The sequence below is a fragment of the Canis lupus genome, chromosome 11 (assembly GCF_048164855.1).
Source record: "Canis lupus baileyi chromosome 11, mCanLup2.hap1, whole genome shotgun sequence".
NCBI classification, from domain to species: Eukaryota; Metazoa; Chordata; class Mammalia; order Carnivora; family Canidae; genus Canis; species Canis lupus.
This window is the reverse complement of record NC_132848.1, coordinates 51,016,044-51,035,608: the sequence shown is the minus strand read 5'-3', so window position 1 is coordinate 51,035,608 and position 19,565 is coordinate 51,016,044. Positions and strand designations below refer to the sequence as shown.

Below are 19,565 nucleotides of genomic sequence, written 5' to 3'. Positions count from 1 at the left end.
TTTCCTGGCACAGATGCTGGCACACCCATCTTAAATTCCCACTAAAATCAGAGGTTTGGACTAAGCGGGTCATGAACAGTTTTGCTTTATTTTACTCTTGATCTTGTCTGCACACGTCCTTCTGGACAATGGAGTACTTGCAAGGGGCAACATGAAGACAACACCCTAGGAAGCCTAACATTCTTGCAAAGAAGCCCTTTTAGCTTTTCTGACCAACGGTACTTCTTTCCCTTCCTCTCACATGAAGTTGAGCTACTACTTGGGTCATGTGGCTTTTTCCAGCTTTTGCACCAGAAGCAATACATCAATAAAAATATCAGAATCCTTTAGTCTTTAACTCTGTCTCTTGAATTTCTCCATGTTGGCCTCTTAGCCCCAGGTTCCCCCAAATCTAAAACAGACAGATGATGTCTACTTATTGGCATTACGGCCCATGTAAGTCGGAGGGAGAGGGCAGGTGTGTATTGCATTTTCTCTTAAATGTTTCATGACAATAATGATTCTGTCTCAATTTACTTCTAGCAAGGAATAAAGCCATCTCTCCTGAAAAGGCCTCTCCCTAGAGCTCATAAATGTGTGTGTCCAACACTGTCATCACAGGGTGTTTGTTTAACCTGCCTCTTTGGTGGGGGCCTAGCATTCTTGGGTGCTGACATTCTGCTTACAATTGCAATGTCTTGGGTCAATAACTAAAGCCCTGTTTCTACTAGTGGGATTTATAGAGCTAAGAGCCACCAGAAGCACAAAAATCTCATAGCTAACTCCAACCAGAGAGAGAATTCTTTTTTTTCCAACCCTTGCAAAACAGTTTTGCTTATTGGGAAGGTAGAGAGAGAGGAGTTTAAAGAGATGGAGACAATCCAAACCTCCCTATTCAGGGGAAAGAGCTCTCCTGAGATGCACCAGGGAAAAGGTGGACAGTTCTAAAAAGGAGAAGGGAAACAGAGTTCTTCAGAAGATATTTCAGGGCAGGATCTAGGGAAAATATTTAGGAGTCAAAATTCTAGAGCACCCCAAGACAGACTTGCTTTTCTGGTAAGTGCTTGAGAATGCCTGAAACTAGGAAACGAGGGTCACTGCCCACCCCCGACCCCCACCAGGATTTCTTGCCCAGTTAACATGGTTCCGATTTTCTCATAACTTATTTTTTGGAAGACTCTTACATTTTTCTAGGCTGGAAGCCAAGGCCAAGGAGGACCTTCAAACGAAATGCTATGGATGCCTTTAGCTCTAGTTACATCTGCAGGCCCTGGCTTACCAAAATAACATCTTAGCCAATGGACCTCTTCCTACTGACATTCAGAATGTCACATGGATAGAGACATGGGTCTATGGAGACATGGAGACTTTGGGTCTCCAAAGAAAGGCCCAGATGTTTCATGTGGTGGGGCATTAACAATATCCCCTAGGTGGCTGAGTGCCAGCACTACCACAAATCTTCTTGGCCTGCTCCCTAGGAAAGAATGTGGTCCCAACTCTTCATCCATGTATCCTCATTACGGTGATGCCAGGGGCAAAGTTCAAACACTAACATTGCTTTCGTGCTAGTTCTGGATGCAGATACACCTACTTCCTTTTCTAGAACTGTGCTTTTTCTAGAGAGAACTCCAAAGTCCTCATCTCAGAGATTAGGTTCCCCTGAGGAACAGGACACTTGAGATTTGCTATTTGCTTTGTTTTCCCCCTACTTCTGGAACAAAAGGAGACTTTAATGTCACCTGCCTGACCACTTTTTTTCCTTCCCTTTAAGCACATGCTGTTTTGAGTACAGTCTCAAACCCAGGGATCTCAGAACCTCACTTCAGGGGGACTCTTGGGAAGCCAGCACGAAGAGCCCTGGAGACACCACCAAATAGGCAGTTACCTTTTTCCTCCTCTGGCCGCTGTTGGTGATTTTGTCTGGAGTGACACCTAGATCAGCCAAAACCTTGGCAATTCCTCTGGCATCCACTCCACAGTTGGGGGCCACGTTGGTCTCACAGCGCCGGTGAACATTCATCTTGCAGACTGTAAGGAGACACAGAGAGGAGACTTCCAATGTTCATGACCGAAAATGTTACCTTGTTTTATTCTTTTAATTAATTAATTTATTTGATTTTTTGTTTTGTTTTTTAATTGTACAAATAATACATGTTCATTTGATAGAATTTGGAAAATGCAGAAAAGAGAAAAATAAAAACTACCCATCATCTCATCACACAGAACTAAAAGCATCCATCAAACCACTGTCCAGAGACAACCACTGTTTATGGATAAATATCACATTATATTTCCTTCTAGGGAGCAGAACACTGACTATAAAAGAACTTAACTGGTTTATTTGGAGAAAGTCCATTTGGATCCTGAGCACAAATGGGTTGCATATATACAGTGCATGCTACTACTTTGCTAAAATGTGGGAGTATTACCAAGAGAGAAGTGCACAGTAGAGCCTACTGAGATGCTGATCCCAACATGAGGACATTGAACGAAGTGACCTCCAAGGTTCCTTTCAAATCAAAAATCCAATTTCAAAGGAACAAAAGTCATGCTTCAAAGCCTTCTCCCCCCCGCCCCCTCAATCACTTAGTTGTCAGTATAGGATATCAAAAGTGAAAAACATCAACTGGTTTCCAGTATAGCATGTAAGGCACTAAGACAACGTCATTCGGTCCTTAGAAGTACGAAGCTGAACAAATTGAAAAATCAACAACTCTTCTCAGGTCTACCAGAGAAGTAAGGTCACGGCACACTGCTGCCACCAAAATGACCAAGACAGACAGGCAGCTACCATGAACTACAACTCACTGGGCAGAAACTCCCCAGCAGCAACCCCTGTGGGAACCAGCACCAGGGCAGGGGAATTGGAACTGAAATTGGCAAAACATGGGAGTCTCGAAGTGGACAAGGCTGAGTCCAAACCCTGGGCAGACCCAATTAGAGGGGGCCCTCACAACTTTGTCCATTTTGCTTCTAGGAGTTTGACCAGGTTCTCACAGTGAACACTGGGGAAATATTACCTTAAGTTTCTGCCAGGGGGAGGGGAAAAGGAACCACTGAATACTCAGTTCTTAACAAGGCCTGCTTTTAGGAGAAACTATTTTACCACAGCCTAAACTATTGTAGTTTTATCAGATCCTACCTGACCCTAGGGGTAGGAAAATACCCTACTCTAGCCTGTTTAGCTTTCCATGTGGGAGAAGGGAAATACCCAACCCAGTTCCTTCTAGCTAGCTTTCCATGTGGAAGAAGAAAAGTACCCAACTCCAGCCCACTCCAGTCATTCTGTCCCACCTAAGTGGGGAGGAAAAAGCCCCTTGAGTAACACTTAAAAGCTTATAGTTCAGAGGCACAGGTTCATGGAAAGACTGAGATCCAATCATAAGACTCTAGAATGTTTTCCCTCTCCCCCACATTCACCAACACATTACTAAAGGCCTATTTCCTGCAATTCCTTTTACCCAGTACATCATGCCCAGCTATCAAGAAAAAGTTCAAAGACATTCTAAAAGGCAAACACACACAGGTAGAAGAGACAGAACAAGCATCAGAACCAGATTGAAACAGGGCAGGAATATTGGAATTATCAGACCAGGAATTTATTTATATGTTTTAAAATTTTATTTTAATTTACTTTTTAAAGAATTTATTTGTGAGAGAGAAAGAGGGAGCAGAGGGGCAGAGGGGAAAGGGGAGGGAGAGGCAGACTCTGCACTGAGCATAGAGCTTGATGTGGGGCTTGATCTCACAATCCTGAGATCATGAGCTGAGTTGAGACTAAGAGTCAGATGCTCAACTGACTGAGCCTCCCAGGAGCCTCTCAGACCAAGAATTTAAAACAGCTGTGATTAATATATTAAGGGCTCTCATCAATAAAGTAGATAGCATGTAAGAACAATGCACCATGTAAGCAGAGAAATGTAAATTCTAAGAATCAAAAGGAAATTCTAGAGATCCAAAACATTGTAACAGAAATGAAGAATGCCATTGCTGGTCCGACTGGTAGAATGACACAGGTGAGGAAATAATCTCTGAGTTTGAGAATACATCAATAGAAACTTCCAAAACAGAGAGGCAAAGAGAAAGAAAAGACTAAAGAAACAGACTAAGAACTGTATCATGTGTGTAATGGAAACACCAGATGAAGAAGACAGAGAGAGAAATAGAAGAAATATTGAAGCAAAAATGACTGAGAATATCCTCAAATTAATGTCAGACACCAAACCACAGATCCAGCAAGCTCAGAGAATACCAAGCAGGATATATGACAAAGACAAAACACAATAACACACTTCACCTAGGCCTATCATACACAAACTTCAAAAAAACCAAAGATAAATGAAAATAATCTTGAAAGAAGCCAGAAGGAAATAACACCTTGACCTACAGAGGAGCAAAGATAAGAAGTGCATCTGACTCATCCCCAGAAACCATGCAAGCAAGAAGATAACAGAGTGAAATATTTTAAGTATTGAGAAAACCCCCCACCAACATAGAATTCTGGACCCTGTGAAATTATTCTTCAAAAGTGAGGAAGAAATAAAGACTCTAGGCAACCACAAACATAAGTAAAAAAAAAAAGGAGTAACTAGTATGCTAAAAAAGGAGAGAAAATGGAATCATATGAAATATTCAACTGAAAATACAAAAAGTAGAAAAAAGTGGAAAATGAAAATAGGAACACAGAACAAGGGTATCAAATGGAAAACAGGAGAAAAAATGGTAGTTATTAGTCCAACTATATCAATAATCATTTTAAATGTCAATGGGCTAAATACAGTTGACCATTGAAAACACAGGGGTTAGGCATGCTGACCCTCTGCATAGCCAAAAATCCAAATAGAACTTTAACTTCCTCAAAACTACACCCATTAACTACTAATGGCCTTCTGTAGACTGGAAGCCTTCCAGATAATATAAACAGTTCATGAAACATATTTTGTATATAAAATGTACTATATGCTATATTCTTTCAACAAAGCCAGAGAAAAGAAAATGCTATTGAGAAAATACTAAGGAAAATACATTCACAGTACTGTAAAAAAAAAAAAAAAAATCCACACATAAGTGGACCTATGCAACTCAAACCTGTGCTTTTCAAGGGTCAACTGTACATTACTTAAAAGAGATTGTCAGAGTGGATCAAAAAACAGGATAGACCCAATTATATTTAATCTAGAAAAAACATACTTTAGATACAAGACACATGTAGATTAGAATTAAATCCATGGAGAAATATATACTGTGCTAACACTAATTAAAAGAAAGCAGCAGTAGCTATGTTTTATTATAGACAGAGCAGACTTTAGAGTAAGGAAAGTTATCAGAGATAGCAAAGGGCTCAATTCTCAAAGAAGATATTAAATCTTTAATGTGCATGCATCTAACAGCAGAGTATCAAAATATGTGATGCAAAAACAGAACTACAAGGAGAAATAGATGAATCTACTATTGTGGTTAAAGACTTTAACATTCCTCTATCAGAAACAGACAGATCCAGAATGCAGAAAATCAATAAAGACATAGTCAAAGTCACAGCGTTATCAATGAACTAAATATAACTGATTACTATATCTAGCAACTACTTCATTCAACAACAGCAAAATACACATATTTCTCAAGCTTACATGAACATTTATCAAGACCACATTCTTAGCCATAAAACAAACGTTACCAAATTTAAAATAATTTAAAAAACATCATACAATGTCTGCTCTCAGACCACAGTGGAATTAGTGATCAAAAACAGGAAAATGGTTAGAAAATATTCAAATACTTGGAAATTAAATAACACACTAATAAATAACACCTGGGTAAAAAAGGAAATCTCAAGAGAAATTTAGAAATATTTTGAACTGACTGAAAGTAAAAACACAACTTCTCATAATTAGCAGTATACCTCAAAACCATTCTTTTTTTAAAAAGATTTTATTTATTTATTCATGAGAGACACAGAGAGAGAGAGGCAGAGGGAGAAGCAGGCTCCATGGATGGAGCCCAATGTGGGACTCAGTCCCGGTACTCCAGGATCACGCCCTGAGCCAAAGGCAGACACTGAACTGCCAAGCCACCCAGGCATCCCTCAAAACCATTCTTGAAAGACACAAACTACTAAAACTCACAAAATAAATACATAATGTAAAAGGTCAATATCTATTAAACCAATCAAGTCAATAATTAATAATTTCCCAAAACAGCACCAGGCCCAGATGGGTTGACTAGTGAATTTTATCATTTAAACTAGAAATTATACCAATTCTCTACAATATTTTCTAGAAGATGAAAACAGAAGGGACATTATAAGAAAAGACAATTACGCCCAACATCTCTCATGAATATAGATGTAAAAATCTTCAACAAACCAGCAAATTGAATCCAATAATGCATAAAAAGAAATATAAGCCATAAACAAGTAGGATTTATTTCAGGTATTCAAAACTAGTTCAACATTTGAAAATCAATTAATGTAATCCTTCAGAGCAATAAGCTAAAGAAGGAAAAAAATCACATAATCCTACTGATAGATGCAGAAAAAGCATTTGGCAAAATCCAAGACCCACTCATGATCAAGTCTCTTAGCAACCAAGAAATACAGAAAAAATGTCTCAACTTAATAAAGAATATCTACAACAAAACTACAACTAATATCATACTTCCCCATGGAAAAACTAGAAGCTTTCTAGTTTTAAGTACAAGGCAACAATATCCCCTCTCACTAGCCCTTTTTAATATTGTATTGGAAGTACTAGATAATGCAATAAGAAAAGGAGATAAAAGATATACTGATTGAAAGGAAGAAATAAAACTCCCTTTATTCACAGATGACATGGTTGTCTATGTAGAAAATCCCAGAGAATTTACAGAAATTTTCTGAAACTAATAAGCAATTATAACAAGGATGCAGGATACAAGGCTAATCTACAAAGCTCAATCATTTTCATATATACCATCAATGATCAAGTGGAATTTGAAATTTAAAACATGATATTTATATTAGCACCTAAAAAAATGAAATACTTAGGTATGAATCTAACAAAATATGTACAAAGTCAATATGAGTAAAACTATGAAACTCTGATGAAAGAAATCAAACAAGAACTAAATAAATGGAGAGATAGTCCATGTTCATGAGTAGGAAATCTCAGTGCCTTCTCAAGGCATTCTCAGTAAAAATCCCATGAAGTTATTTTGTGGATATTGATAAACTGAATCTAAAGTTTATATGGAGAGGCCCAGAAGAGCCAATACAATATTGAGAAGAGCAAAGTTCAAGGATTGAGACTACATGACTTCAAGACTTAATCTAAAGGTATAATAATTAAGACAGTGTATATTGGTGAAAGAGAAGACAAATAGATCACTGGAACAGAATAGAGAGCCAGAAAGAGATCCCCACAGTTATACAACTGATCTTTAACAGAAGAGCAAAGGAAATACAAGGGGGCAAAGATTTTTTTTTTTCCAACAAATGGTACTAAATATCTAGACATCCACATACACAAAAACAAATCTAGACAAAGACTTTACACTCTTCACAAAAACTAATGGTTCACAGACCTAAAAATAAAACTCAAAACTATGAAACTCCTAGAAGATAGAAGAAAATCTAGGTGACCTTAGGTATAGTGATGACTTTTAAAGTACAACCCCAAAGGCACGATTTGAAAGAAAGAACTGATAAGCTGGATTTCATTAAAATTAAAGACTTCTGCTCCCTAAAAGACATTGTCAAGAGAATGAGAAGATAAGCCATAGACTGAGAGAAACTATTTGCAAAGGACACATCTGATAAAGGACTGTTATCCAAAACATTAAAAGAATTCTTAAACCTCAGGACACCTGGATGGCTCAGTGGTTGAGCGTCTGCCTTCAGCTCAGGGCATGATCCTGCGATCCCATAACAGACTCCTCACAGGGAGCCTGCTTCTCCCTCTGCCTAAGTCTCTGCTTCTCATTCTCTGTATTTCTCATGAATAAATAAATAAAATCTTAAGAAAAAAAAAAAAGAATTCTTAAGCCTCAACAATAAGAAAATGAACAATCCAATTCAAATATGGGCAAAAAGCCTAAGCAGAAACTTCGCCAAAGATATACAGATGGCATCCAAGCGTAGGAGAAAATGCTCAACATTATATGTCATGAGGGAAGTGCAAATTAAAATGACAATGAAGATACTGCTACGCACTTCTAAGAATAGCCCAAATCCAAAACACTGACACCAAATGCTGGTGAGGATATGTATGAAGCAACAGGAAATCTCATTCATTGCTCGTGGGAATGCAAAATGGTGCAGCCACTTTGGAAGAGTTTGGCAGTTTCTTCCATACTCTACCACACAATCTAGCCCTCATACTCCTGATATTTACCCAAATGATTTGAAAACTTATGTTCATGTGAAAACCTACATGTGGAGGTCCACAGCACCTCTTCTATTCATAATCACCAAAAATTGGAAACAAATAATTTGACCATTAGCAGGTGAATGAATAAACTATGCTACATCCAGACAATGGAATAATTATTCAGCACTAGATAGAAATTATCTGTTGAACTATGAAGAGACATGAAAGAACCTTAAATGCATATTGCTAAGTGAAAGAAGCCAATCTGAAAAGCCTCCATTTTGTATGATTCCAGCCATACAATGTTCTGGGAAAGAAAAACCATAGAAACTGTAAGAGGCTCAGTAGTTGCCAGTAGTTGAGGGACGGGGAGCAACAGAGCACAGAGGATTTTTAGGGCAGTGAAATTATTCTGTATGACACTATAATGGTGAACACAGGGCATTATACATTTCTCCAAAATCATGGGACGTGCAACATCACGAGAGAACCCTAATGTAAACCGAGTGATAACAATGGGTCAGTGTAAGTCCACGGACTGGAATAAACGTACTGTTCTTGTGGGGGATGCAGATAGTGTGGGAGACTGTGTGTGTGAGGTGGGGATATATGGGAAATCTCTGTAACCTGCCCTCAATTTTGCTGCAAACCTAAAACTTCTCTAAAAATTCAAGTACATTAAAACACACACACACATGCACGTTTGCACACACACAAAACTTTCCGAATGAAACCAAGCAGAGAAATCCATGGTCTGGTCACTGGCCCGGAAGGAGGGACAGCACAGACCACCCTCCACCCCAACTCAGCCTTGGAAGGCTCAGCTGAGCTATGGAGCTCAAGATGTCCATACACCCAAAGATGAGGGTGCAGGGTAGGGGTGCTGGTGGGAGGAGCCTTTCTCAGGCAATATAAACACATAAGGCAGCTCCACCACAGCCGGTCCCTGGCACTGACTTGATTCTCTGAATTACTGGTAGTGATGCCTGGAAATCCTCAGGCCCACCAAGTACTCCCAGCACTCTGCTCAAAATTCCCAGTTCCACGCCCCATAGCAGCAGCTACCCTTTGACACTAGGCTCACCTTACCTACTCCTGCCCACCAGCCCCATGAATGCGTTCTTCATGCTTCTTCATGAGGTGACAGGAAGGACAAGAATAAAGCAACCAAAGTGAAAGAATTTCTCAGCAAGGGCAGCGGATCTACATAATGTAGCCTCTGGCGCCCCCTGCTGTTAAAAGGCTAAACCAGTCTGTCCTAACCAACCAATGTGGGTTGGCTGGACAGCAGGACAGAAGCGGTCTTCGGGGACTTCTTCGTTTTTTACTTTTAAAACTCTGGGTTTTTTCCCCTCAAAGATTTTTCTATTTTCAAAAATTCTGTTATTTCCCTGGGAGAGCCATATAGTTTTCTTGATAAGTTTTTTAAAAATCCCAATGTTGTGTCAGTTAAAATGGACAGCACGAGATAGTGTCTTTGAAAGTGCTTTGAAAAGTCTGGAAACATGAGGACAAAGCTGGCTGAGGAAGGGGAACTTGAGATCATTCAGGCAGCCATAATGGGTCCCCTGGAGGCTGGGGCCTGACGCCCAGAGGGTACAGATCAGTAAAAGAAAGTGGATGTGCTGGCGGGAACCAAAAGAAACCCGAGGTTCACCCACAGGAATAGGGGCCAAACAAACCACCCAAACTGTCCTCCCCCACCTCTGTACTGCTGGTAAACACCAAGGCCAAGGACCATTAGCCCTGGGCTGCCAATCCTAGCCCTGGAAGTCTTCCCTGTTCATTTCCAGTGGTTTCACCGGTGTAATTCATGCTGGGAAGAAACCGGGCAGGCTTGCTGGGGCTCTTTTAAAAGGAGAATCATCACTCTACCACCACCCAGTTACTCATGTTTGTTGAGCTCCCACTCCATTCTGGGTGGCACTGCAGCACACCGACCTACATTTCCTATCATCCATTCTACCAGCCTTTGGAGAGATGAGGCAGGTCAGGCTTTGGGAATTTTTTCAGAGCAAGTAGATGACTTGAGAACAATGACAAAGCCACACCTGAGCAGAGAGGCAGGCCTGTGTGTCTTGCAGAAATCTCTTTATGTTAGAGTTATCTGGCCCTTGAGCATGAGCCAGGGCATCAGTTTGATTTCATGGCAGGTTACAGTCGGCCATGCCATGCTCGGAGACAGAGGACAAATAATTGTCAATAGGAAACTGTATAACTGTATAATACAAGTTGGCAGGGGCAGGGGTGACAGACTGTAGAGTCCCGGGCAGACACTGGATACCCTATGTCACCAGCCAGAGATTTGGGAGTCCTGATCACACTGGGACCATCATTCAAAGCTTTCCAGAGACTGACAGGCCAACTGTCTGCTGCCCAATATTCTTTGGACGAAAACTCCACCAACCTTGAGAGCATGGACCCCCAGGCATTGCCCGGTGTTACTGCAGAGGAATCCAAACCAACCAAGCAGACCTCCTGTAGCATTTCATTGCTGAGTACTCAACTGCTTCTTCTTTCCATGCCCTCAACTTACAACTGGCCGTCTTCTTAAAATGTCTTCCCTTTTGCCTCCATGGTCTTCACGTCCTGTTCTTCCCTCATGATGTAGCTGGAGCACCATCTCTCCCCAAAGCCTGTCCTGACGGCCTTTCTTGCCCATGAATTGCTCCCACTTATTTTTGACTGGCTGTTTGACTAAGTCTATTATTCAACTTGTTAATGCTTACTACCCAAGTAAAGTGGAAGTTCCTAGAAAGCTACAGTAATGCTCTATCTCCAAGTTCTCCATGATGCCTTGCACAAAGCAGGGTGCCATGCTTTTAAATGAACACTAACTCTGAGGAGAGTATCTGAAAGTAGGCAGCATGATGGCAACTATCAGGCCAGACCCCAGTAGGTAGGAGGTGTCTGAAATCCTAAACTCCCTACAAAAGCATTTTCCAATCATGTAAAATTTAGTGCCAAGGCAAAAGGGAAAATACTTAATGCAACTTCATTTAAAAACAAACAAATAGGGATCTCTGGGTGGCTCAGTGGTTTAGCGCCTGCCTTTGGCCCAGGGCACGATCCTGGAGTCCCGGGATCGAGTCCCACGTCGATCCTGGCATGGAGCCTGGCATGGAGCCTGCTTCTCCCTCCTCCTGTGTCTCTGCCTCTCTCTCAATCTCTGTGTCTATCATGAATAAATAAATAAATAAATAAATAAATAAATAAATAAATAAATAAATAAATAAATAAATCTTTTAAAAAAAGATCAAAAACAAACAAATAAACAAAAGTCCCCTTATGTGATTAACTCCTTATATGATCCAACCACAAAAAGACCAGGGCTTAAAGTTATTGCAGGACTTCTAGGGGCCTTCTTCCATAACTATTCATACAGACACATGAAGATACCTGTATGAGGATATTTGCAGCAGCATGAAATAGTGAGGATGCAGAAACAAGTGTCCATCAAGAGGGCAATGTTGAAATGATGTATAGAATGTTCATAATATGGAATATTGGGCAGCCATTAAAAAGAATAAAGTAGACTTAATATAGTGACTTGGAAATACCCTAAGACATATGGGGGGGAAGCAAATTACATAACGATGCATAGAGGATTTAAATAAAAATATTTATTAAGTGTCAATGTGTCAAGCACTGTTGCAGATGCTGGGGAAACAGCAATATGGATGGAAAAAAACCCTCATGGATCCTCATGGATCCTTATATTCTGAAGGGTGGAAATATATTACTTATAAATAAGTAATTTACAATATTAGATGATGGTCAGTTTCATAAAGAAAAAGCAAGCAGAGGAAGGTGATGCAAGGTAAGAGGTGAGAGCTTCAGTTTTTAAAAGGGTGGTCAGAATAGCCCTCATAGAGAAGGTGATCGAGTGTGTATGTTTGTAGGGGTGCATGAGTGTATGTGAGGGGAGCACAGGTAGCTTCTAAGGTGGCTCCCAATGATCTCCACTTCCTGACATCCATGTCTTCGTGTCATTCCTTCCAATTGTGTGCCAGATGTAGTTATCTGTTCTCATGTGCAGACAATGTCAAAAGTGATAGGATGTCATTTTTGCCATTAGGATACAAAAGACTGTGGCTTCTGTTTCGGGCATCCTCTCTCACTTTCTTGCTTGCTTGTGCTGTAGGAAGCCCGCTGCCATGCTGTGAGCTGCCCTATACAGATGCTCATGTGGCAAACAACTGATGTGTCCAGCCTGGCCAACAGCCAGTCAGGACCTGGGGCTCCAACAGCCTCATGAGCAAGACTGGAAGGAATGCTCTTCCAGTCGGGCCTTCAGATGAGACCAGAGTCCCAGATGTCGGTCTGTCTACAAGCTCTTGAGAGACCCCAAGCAAGAAGCACTCAGCTGAGTTGCATTTAGAGACAGACTCTGAGATATCCCTGGTTGTTTCAAGGCACCAGGTTTTGAGATAATTTGTAATGCAGAAATAGATACCTAATACCGAGTGAGTGAGCAAGCAAGCGAGTTTAGGTATCCATGCAGCAAACATACACACAATTACCATGGAAGGACCCATAGCAGTTAAGTCTAGGCATGGAAGTAGAAAGAAAATATAAAGGATTTTAATATCTTTCATATAGAGATACTTGAGTCTTGCTAGAATCTTTGAGGGTAAGAATTATTTACATATTACTAGTGTTCTTTTTTTCCATTCTAAAAATACAAACAAAACTTGAAGTTACAAGGAATCTAGTTGTTAGAAAAATAATAAAGGACTAACATTTTCAGAAGTGATGAGAATAAAAATCCTTTTCTGCGTGTTTAAAGTGTTTTAAATGTCCAAAACACTTAAAAAGGGGGGGGGGGAGGGAGGGAGGGAAAAAGGAAAGGAGGGAGAAGGCAGGAAGAGAGGAGGGAGGGACAATGGACAGAAGAAGGAAGGAAGTAAAGAAAGGGAAGAAAATTCTTCTTTTCTTTTCTGTTCCTGGCTTTCCACAGCCACTGCACATAGTATGCAACTAAGATCACTCAGTTCATTATTTCATTAGAGTCCTCAGAAGACAGAAGGGCAGCTGAGATTAGAAGCAAGCCCAGGTGGGATCCCTGGGTGGCGCAGCGGTTTAGCGCCTGCCTTTGGCCCAGGGCGCGATCCTGGAGACCCGGGATCGAATCCCACGTCGGGCTCCCTGCATGGAGCCTGCTTCTCCCTCTGCCTGTGTCTCTGCCTCTCTCTCTCTCTCTGTGTGTGTGACTATCATAAATAAATAAAAATTAAAAAAAAAAAAGAAGCAAGCCCAGGTCACCAAGCCAGAGTGACCTCCCTGCAACTGTCCAGCCAGGCAATAATGGAACCAAGACCAGAACAGCTTCCCAGACTCTTAGCCTGTGACCCCGATGGGCCACAGCTCCCTAAGTCGTTGGTCCTCAAACAAAAGGACACATTCCTCATCCCCTTAGACCAGGAAAGCAGCCACAGATCACAGCAGTTATTAAGATGGGATCTCAAAGAAAGGCAGGGGGCTGGGGAGAGGACTCTTTGGGAACCTCTAGGCCAGACCTTTCTCCAGTGAGCCTTCATTCCTGGCTGGGAACAGAGCTGCAATCAGAGCAGAGAGGTAGGCGTAGGCTGCGCCGCCCCCCCTTCCCCCACCCCATCACATAGGCATGAGAAAGAAAGCAGGGTTTCCTCAGGTCCCTACAGTTCATGCTGTGAGCTGTGTAGACAGATCTGGCCTTCTGCTAACTTGTCCCTCGGTGCAGATGACTTTAGGGCAGCTGTGCTGGAGATGGGAGTGTAAGATCATGGGTGGAAGAGAAGTAGGGGGTGGGCCAGAAGGTGAGTGAGAACCGCTCACCTTCATTAGAGAAGAAAACAAAAATCCTAAGGCCTTGGGTATCTTTCCCTCCAGGGAGACTGACTCCATGTGTCAAGAGAAAAATAAAACACAGGTACAAAAGGGCCTAGAGGTTCACAGTACAGGTGAGGTCAGGTGAGGAAGTGGTGTGGTTAAAGTGAAGTGAAGAACGGAAATGATTCAAATGCCTCAGGGGCTTGGTGATGGATGCTGGTATCTGGGTGTTTGAAGCCAGTTTCTGGTCTAACAGTGGTTGGGGTGCTCAGGTGGACCCACAAATGAGTCTAGAGAGAGACTCTGACTCTGTGGGCACCTTAATCCTAAGAAAAAAGACAGGAATGAAGTATTTTGTCTGTTCACTTGGCACCAGTGTTTTTCTACCCCTGACTTAGGAGCTGGGTTACCCAACGACTATCTGTGAGCATCCTCCCAGGGTCCGGGGCCTCCAGGCCATGCGCAGGGAGGCGGCAGCCCAGAGACATAGGCCGGTCCCCACACATCCCTGGCTGTATCCACCCTTGTGCACATTGTACAGTCTCTCCAGTTCTCCATTCCCTTCCAGTAAAATGGGGTGATGACATACCTTCTCCCTGGCCGACAGAGGGGTACACACACAACCCTTGACCCCCCCCCCCCGCCCCCAAGTCTAGGTAGCTAGACTTGCCAAGATAGTCTCATGGATCCTTTCCTGTAGATCCAAGGTCTCAAGAAAACTGTTCCATTGAAAGTATGTGACTTGATTCCCAGGAGTGAGATGGGCAACAAAGCTGAAGCCACGGACAAGGGGACCAGGGCCCCAGCCTTGGGGATCAAGGTGGCATGTTCCAGCAAAGGCAGGAACCTGATAAAGGCCTCTGGAGTTAGGAGAGGGCATGGAGCACAGATCAGAGTCAGGGGGCTTAGTGCCAGCTCCACAGGAACATGCTCCAGGACCCTGGGCATAATTCTTGGTTTCTTTTTCTTAGTAATCATAGCAGCAGAACTAGACTCAGACCCAGGCAAGCGGGGGCCCCTGTTGGCCTCTTGCGACCATCTCCCTCTCCATAGGGTAAGGGGTCTGCAGGGGCAAACCCCTGAGGTTGAGAACCTCAGGGACGCCTGAGTGTCTCAGCAGTTGGGTAGCTGCCTGCGGTTCAGGTCATGATTCCAGGATCTGGGATCAAGTCTCACATTGGGCTCCCTGCGGAGAGCCTGCTTCTCCCTCTGCCTGTGTTTCTGCCCACCCCCCCATGAATAAATAAATAAATCTTAAAAAAAAAAAAAACAGAGAGAGAGAAGGAAACACGGCAAACCTGGGGCAGGGAAAGCATTCTGTAGGGTACTAGGAGGGTGGATTCCTGTCATCATACATTTGTCAAAACCCACAGAATGTCCAAAACCAAGAGTGAACCCTAATGTAAACTAAAGACACTGGGTGATGATGTGCCACTGTAGGTTCAGCAGCTGTAACAATCGTACCACTTGGTGGGGGGCTCACTGACAGTGGGGAGGCTGTGAGCACGTGGGGATGGGGCGGTATATGGAAAATGTCCATACGTTTCTCTCAATTTTGCTATAGATCTTATAGCTGCTCTAAAAAAACAGTCTGCTAATTGAGGGTGGCGGGGGGGGGGTAGGTAGCAGGAGTAGGAAAGGAGCAAGGGGAGGTGAGTTCACCATCATATCAGACAAACAGGAGAGAGGAGATCTGTGAGCGTGTGCTGGGACTCTTGGCCTCGCAGCCCGTGGGCCTGCCTCCCTCCCGCTGCCCTGGGCTCCTGGGAACAGGTAGCCTCATTCTCCCCCGCTCTTGCTTGAGCAGCGGTGAGAGTGCTGCCTGCCAAAACAGCTGAGTACACACCCCTGGACCCTGCCTTCTTCCAGGGTCATCCAAGGCCCCCATAGTCCTGGCAGCAACATCTGGGCGTCTGGGCTGCTTTCTTAAGATGTCAATATTTATGAGATGACACTATCTGCATTTAGACTCCCTAGATAGATCAATCATTAATATATTTACTGAACACCAGACATTGGAGTCCCATCCAAAGCAGGCTCTGTGCTTCCCGGCAGCCCCACTCAACCCTTCCCAAATGCATCAACATTTGCTAACAACACTCATTGGGCCCTGATCCATTTATTTCCTCCTCTTCCATTGCTTTAATGTCACTTAGTGTCAAAAAGGATTTCGGGCAGGCCCTGCTTTTTTTGTGTCAGGGGCGTGCACCAGAATACTGGACGGGGAGGTCTGAAAGTCTGGGCAGCTCACCTGGGACAGCAGATGTGTCCACAGCCAGCACTTCCTTCTGTCCCAAGTCAGGACACCCTCAGTTGCCTGCACAGCTGTTTCCAACCTCCACCCCGTCATGGCTTCCACACCCTCTTCTTACTTCGACTTCAAAAGGGATGTCCAGGTTCAGAAGACAAGGGAATTCCTTGCAATGCCCTCAACAGACTCAGAACTTAAGGGATCATCTAGTCCCCTCACCTCCCATCCCTAACATAGGAAATGTATCCGTGTCCAGGCCTGGTCTCCAGGCTTTCCTTCCAGCCGGGAGGAGGGGTATCCATCTTTCTCCCCAAGGCCCACTCTGCTCCCCCTTGGCTCACTAATTTCTCCTTTTTCATAGTATTTTCCCTCATTACAGAAAACATTCTGAGAGGATACTTCATCTTCCATTCTGGCTTCAGCCTCCACACCTAGGCTTCCATCCCACCAAGATGACTCCTACCGAGGTCGCTAGTGACCTCCTACTAGTTAAATCCAACCCCATGTTCCACTTCTTACCTTGAGTGGCCTCTTGGAAGCATCTGGCACCACTTATCACTTCCTTTAAACGTTTTTTTAATACTCTTTACTCTTGACTTCTACACTGCCATTCCTCAAGACTTCTCCTCCCACCTCTGAGGTTCTTCAACTGCCTCTGCAGGCTTGTCGTTGAATGCCAGTCACCTTCCTCCCCCAAATCTCAGGGTGTTACCTCCTCTCTTCACACACAAGGCACTTCTGGGGATGACACTGACTTTCCAGCTTCAATTACTACCTTCTATACCTTTAACCACTACACTGACAAATCCCAAGTCTGAACACTCAATGTAGACTTCCCTCAGAATTTCAGTGAGAATTCCCAATAGTTGGACAGCTCCCTGTAGATTTCCCACAGGCACCTGGGGGTTAGCATGGCCCTTAATCAGCTCCACCATCTTTGCCTCTGACCTGCATTCCCTCTTGAATTTGCTCTCTCAGCGAATGGTGTCACCATCCTCCCAGGTGGATGCGGTCACACATCCAATAGATTACTCTTCAATTTAGTTATTCTTCCTCTCTGTATTCCCTCTACAGCTGCAAACATTATTTCTAATCGTCATAATTTCTCATTGGGATCCCTTCAATGACCAATCTGTTCTCGGTCTCAGTATTCCTTTTTTATACTTCATCTCTCTTTCTAATTTTTCCACAATGGGAATTTATTGATAATACATTCGGTACAAAGCCATGCAATATTCCGGCCCAACAGTTTGTGGACGTCCAACTCTGTATGCCAGCTGGACCAGCTCATGGAACTAAGCACTCCAGTCAGGCCCCCACAGCATGTTTCTGCCTTCCCATATTACCATGTGCTGTTACCTATCTCATCTGAGCAGAAGGCAATTCATGGGCAGGAAAGAGAAGAAGGAACTTGAGAACTCAAGGGTCAAGGTTCAAACCTTATTCCTACTAATAAGCGGCGTGACATGAACAAGTCACTTGGTCTTTGAACCTCGGGGTCACGGGAATAATACTACCTATGTAACGGGCCTGTGAGGGATCAATAAGATGTAAGAGCATCCTAGCATTTAGGAAAGCACCTTACTCCTTTCCAGAATAAGCTCAGAACCACAGATCGTCACAGAAAGATAGCCATTACTCATTTCAGGTCCTAACTCCAGAAATATGTCTTCCCTTCTGATCCAATGTATTTTTCCTTAAAATATTTCTACATTTTTATAGACTCCTCTCATGCCTCCCAGCATCCTCATGGTCTCAGAGATGGGAGAAGCACACATTCCTCAGCATTCCCTCTATGGAGTTTCCTTGGTCGCTCTGCACGGAGACTGCGTTAACAAATCCATGGAGTAACTAAGCAGCATGTAACAAGGGCTTGTGCTCAGTGCCCTGGCCAAACCTGGAATTTACTTGGGAGGCTCTGAGAACAAAAAAATTTTTTTAAAAAGGCTACAGGGAGACCAAAAGGATGTGAGAGTATGGGGCGGGGGGGGGGGGGGGGGTCTAGGGCAGGGCACAGAGCACCTTACCTTTGCACTGCAAACCCTGCCGTAGGAGGCCCCAGAGCAAGGACCCACAGTGGTCGCAGAAGGTGGGGACCTTGTAGTTGTGAATACCAAACTTGTGAGGCATGTTGACGCTGAACCGCTGGGAGCCCACCTGCAGGGATGGCAAAACACAGGGTCACTGGCAAGCTCGTTCACACCCAGAAGACATGGCCACTGAAGGTGGCAGGTCAGAGCCTGGCTCTGAAAGCTGCCCTGAGAAGCAAGGTGCAGAGACCCTCCCAGGGCCTTGGGGCCTGATGCCCTTATAACTCATTCTCTGCCTCGCTATTGGACCTTGAGAGGCCAGGCCTCGCTCCCCTGGGCAGCATCACTCCAGGGCTGTGGGCTTCATTCACACTCTCATGGCACACGGCGCCCAATCTGCACCTCACATTCTGGCTGTTAGTGAGGTATCACTGTGGGTTTTTCAATGCTGCTTTGTGCATGGAGGCCGCACCTAGGCTGTTTTCCAGCAGCTTGATGGTGGACAGATTCTATAAATGCCCTGAAAACGCAGCACAGCTGTGGAAACTGTAGCCTGTCAGTTGGGACAAGCAATAATTGTGGTGAAGACTGCTAATACAGAGCAGTGACCACTAAGGACATGAAGGCATAGGTACTGCCCACAAGCCAGGTGTCATCATCATCAGCACAGTTCAACCTTACCAGCACCCCGTGTGGTAGGTGCCATCGTTAGCCTGAGTTTACAGATGGGGACATTAAAGCACAATGAGAGAAAGAAGCTTGCCTATAAGCTGATAAGTAACAGAGGCAGGATTCGATGCCCACGAGTGTGAATTCAGAGCCCAGGGCTTCTACCAGCAGTGCTGCCATTTATGGATTATTTAAAAAGAGTAAAGAGAAGGTGTAAGAAGGATGGGGAAGGATGGGGAAAAGGAGTCCGGGCAGTTTGATCTGCAGGCCTGGGTCTGCTACCAAACACCTGTGAGGTCTTGGAAGTTTCCTGACTTCTTGGGGTTTCAGATTCCTTATCTGGCAAACAAAGATGGCATGCCCATCCCACCTCATGTCACAGAGCCGTGGGGTGGACGAGACACTGAAGCGAGGGGTGGTCAGCATTGGCCCACCTTTCTGGGTCTCTTGTGGCCCTCCACAGAGCCACTCACTCTCCATCTA

The 19,565-nt window shown here is 43.7% G+C and overlaps 1 protein-coding gene across 3 annotated transcripts in view; it reads right to left on the bottom strand.

Moving 5' to 3' along the window:
• Positions 1-19,565, bottom strand: part of PRKCE (protein kinase C epsilon) — a 487,671-nt gene that overhangs the window by 157,051 nt on the left and 311,055 nt on the right. For all 3 annotated transcript variants that reach the window (XM_072768229.1, XM_072768231.1, XM_072768230.1), the window contains exons 6-7: positions 18,411-18,540; positions 1,865-2,007 (exon numbers count right to left, since the gene is read on the bottom strand). In XM_072768229.1, the coding sequence (XP_072624330.1) occupies positions 1,865-2,007; positions 18,411-18,540 (273 nt within the window). The remainder of the gene's footprint in view (positions 1-1,864; positions 2,008-18,410; positions 18,541-19,565) is intronic.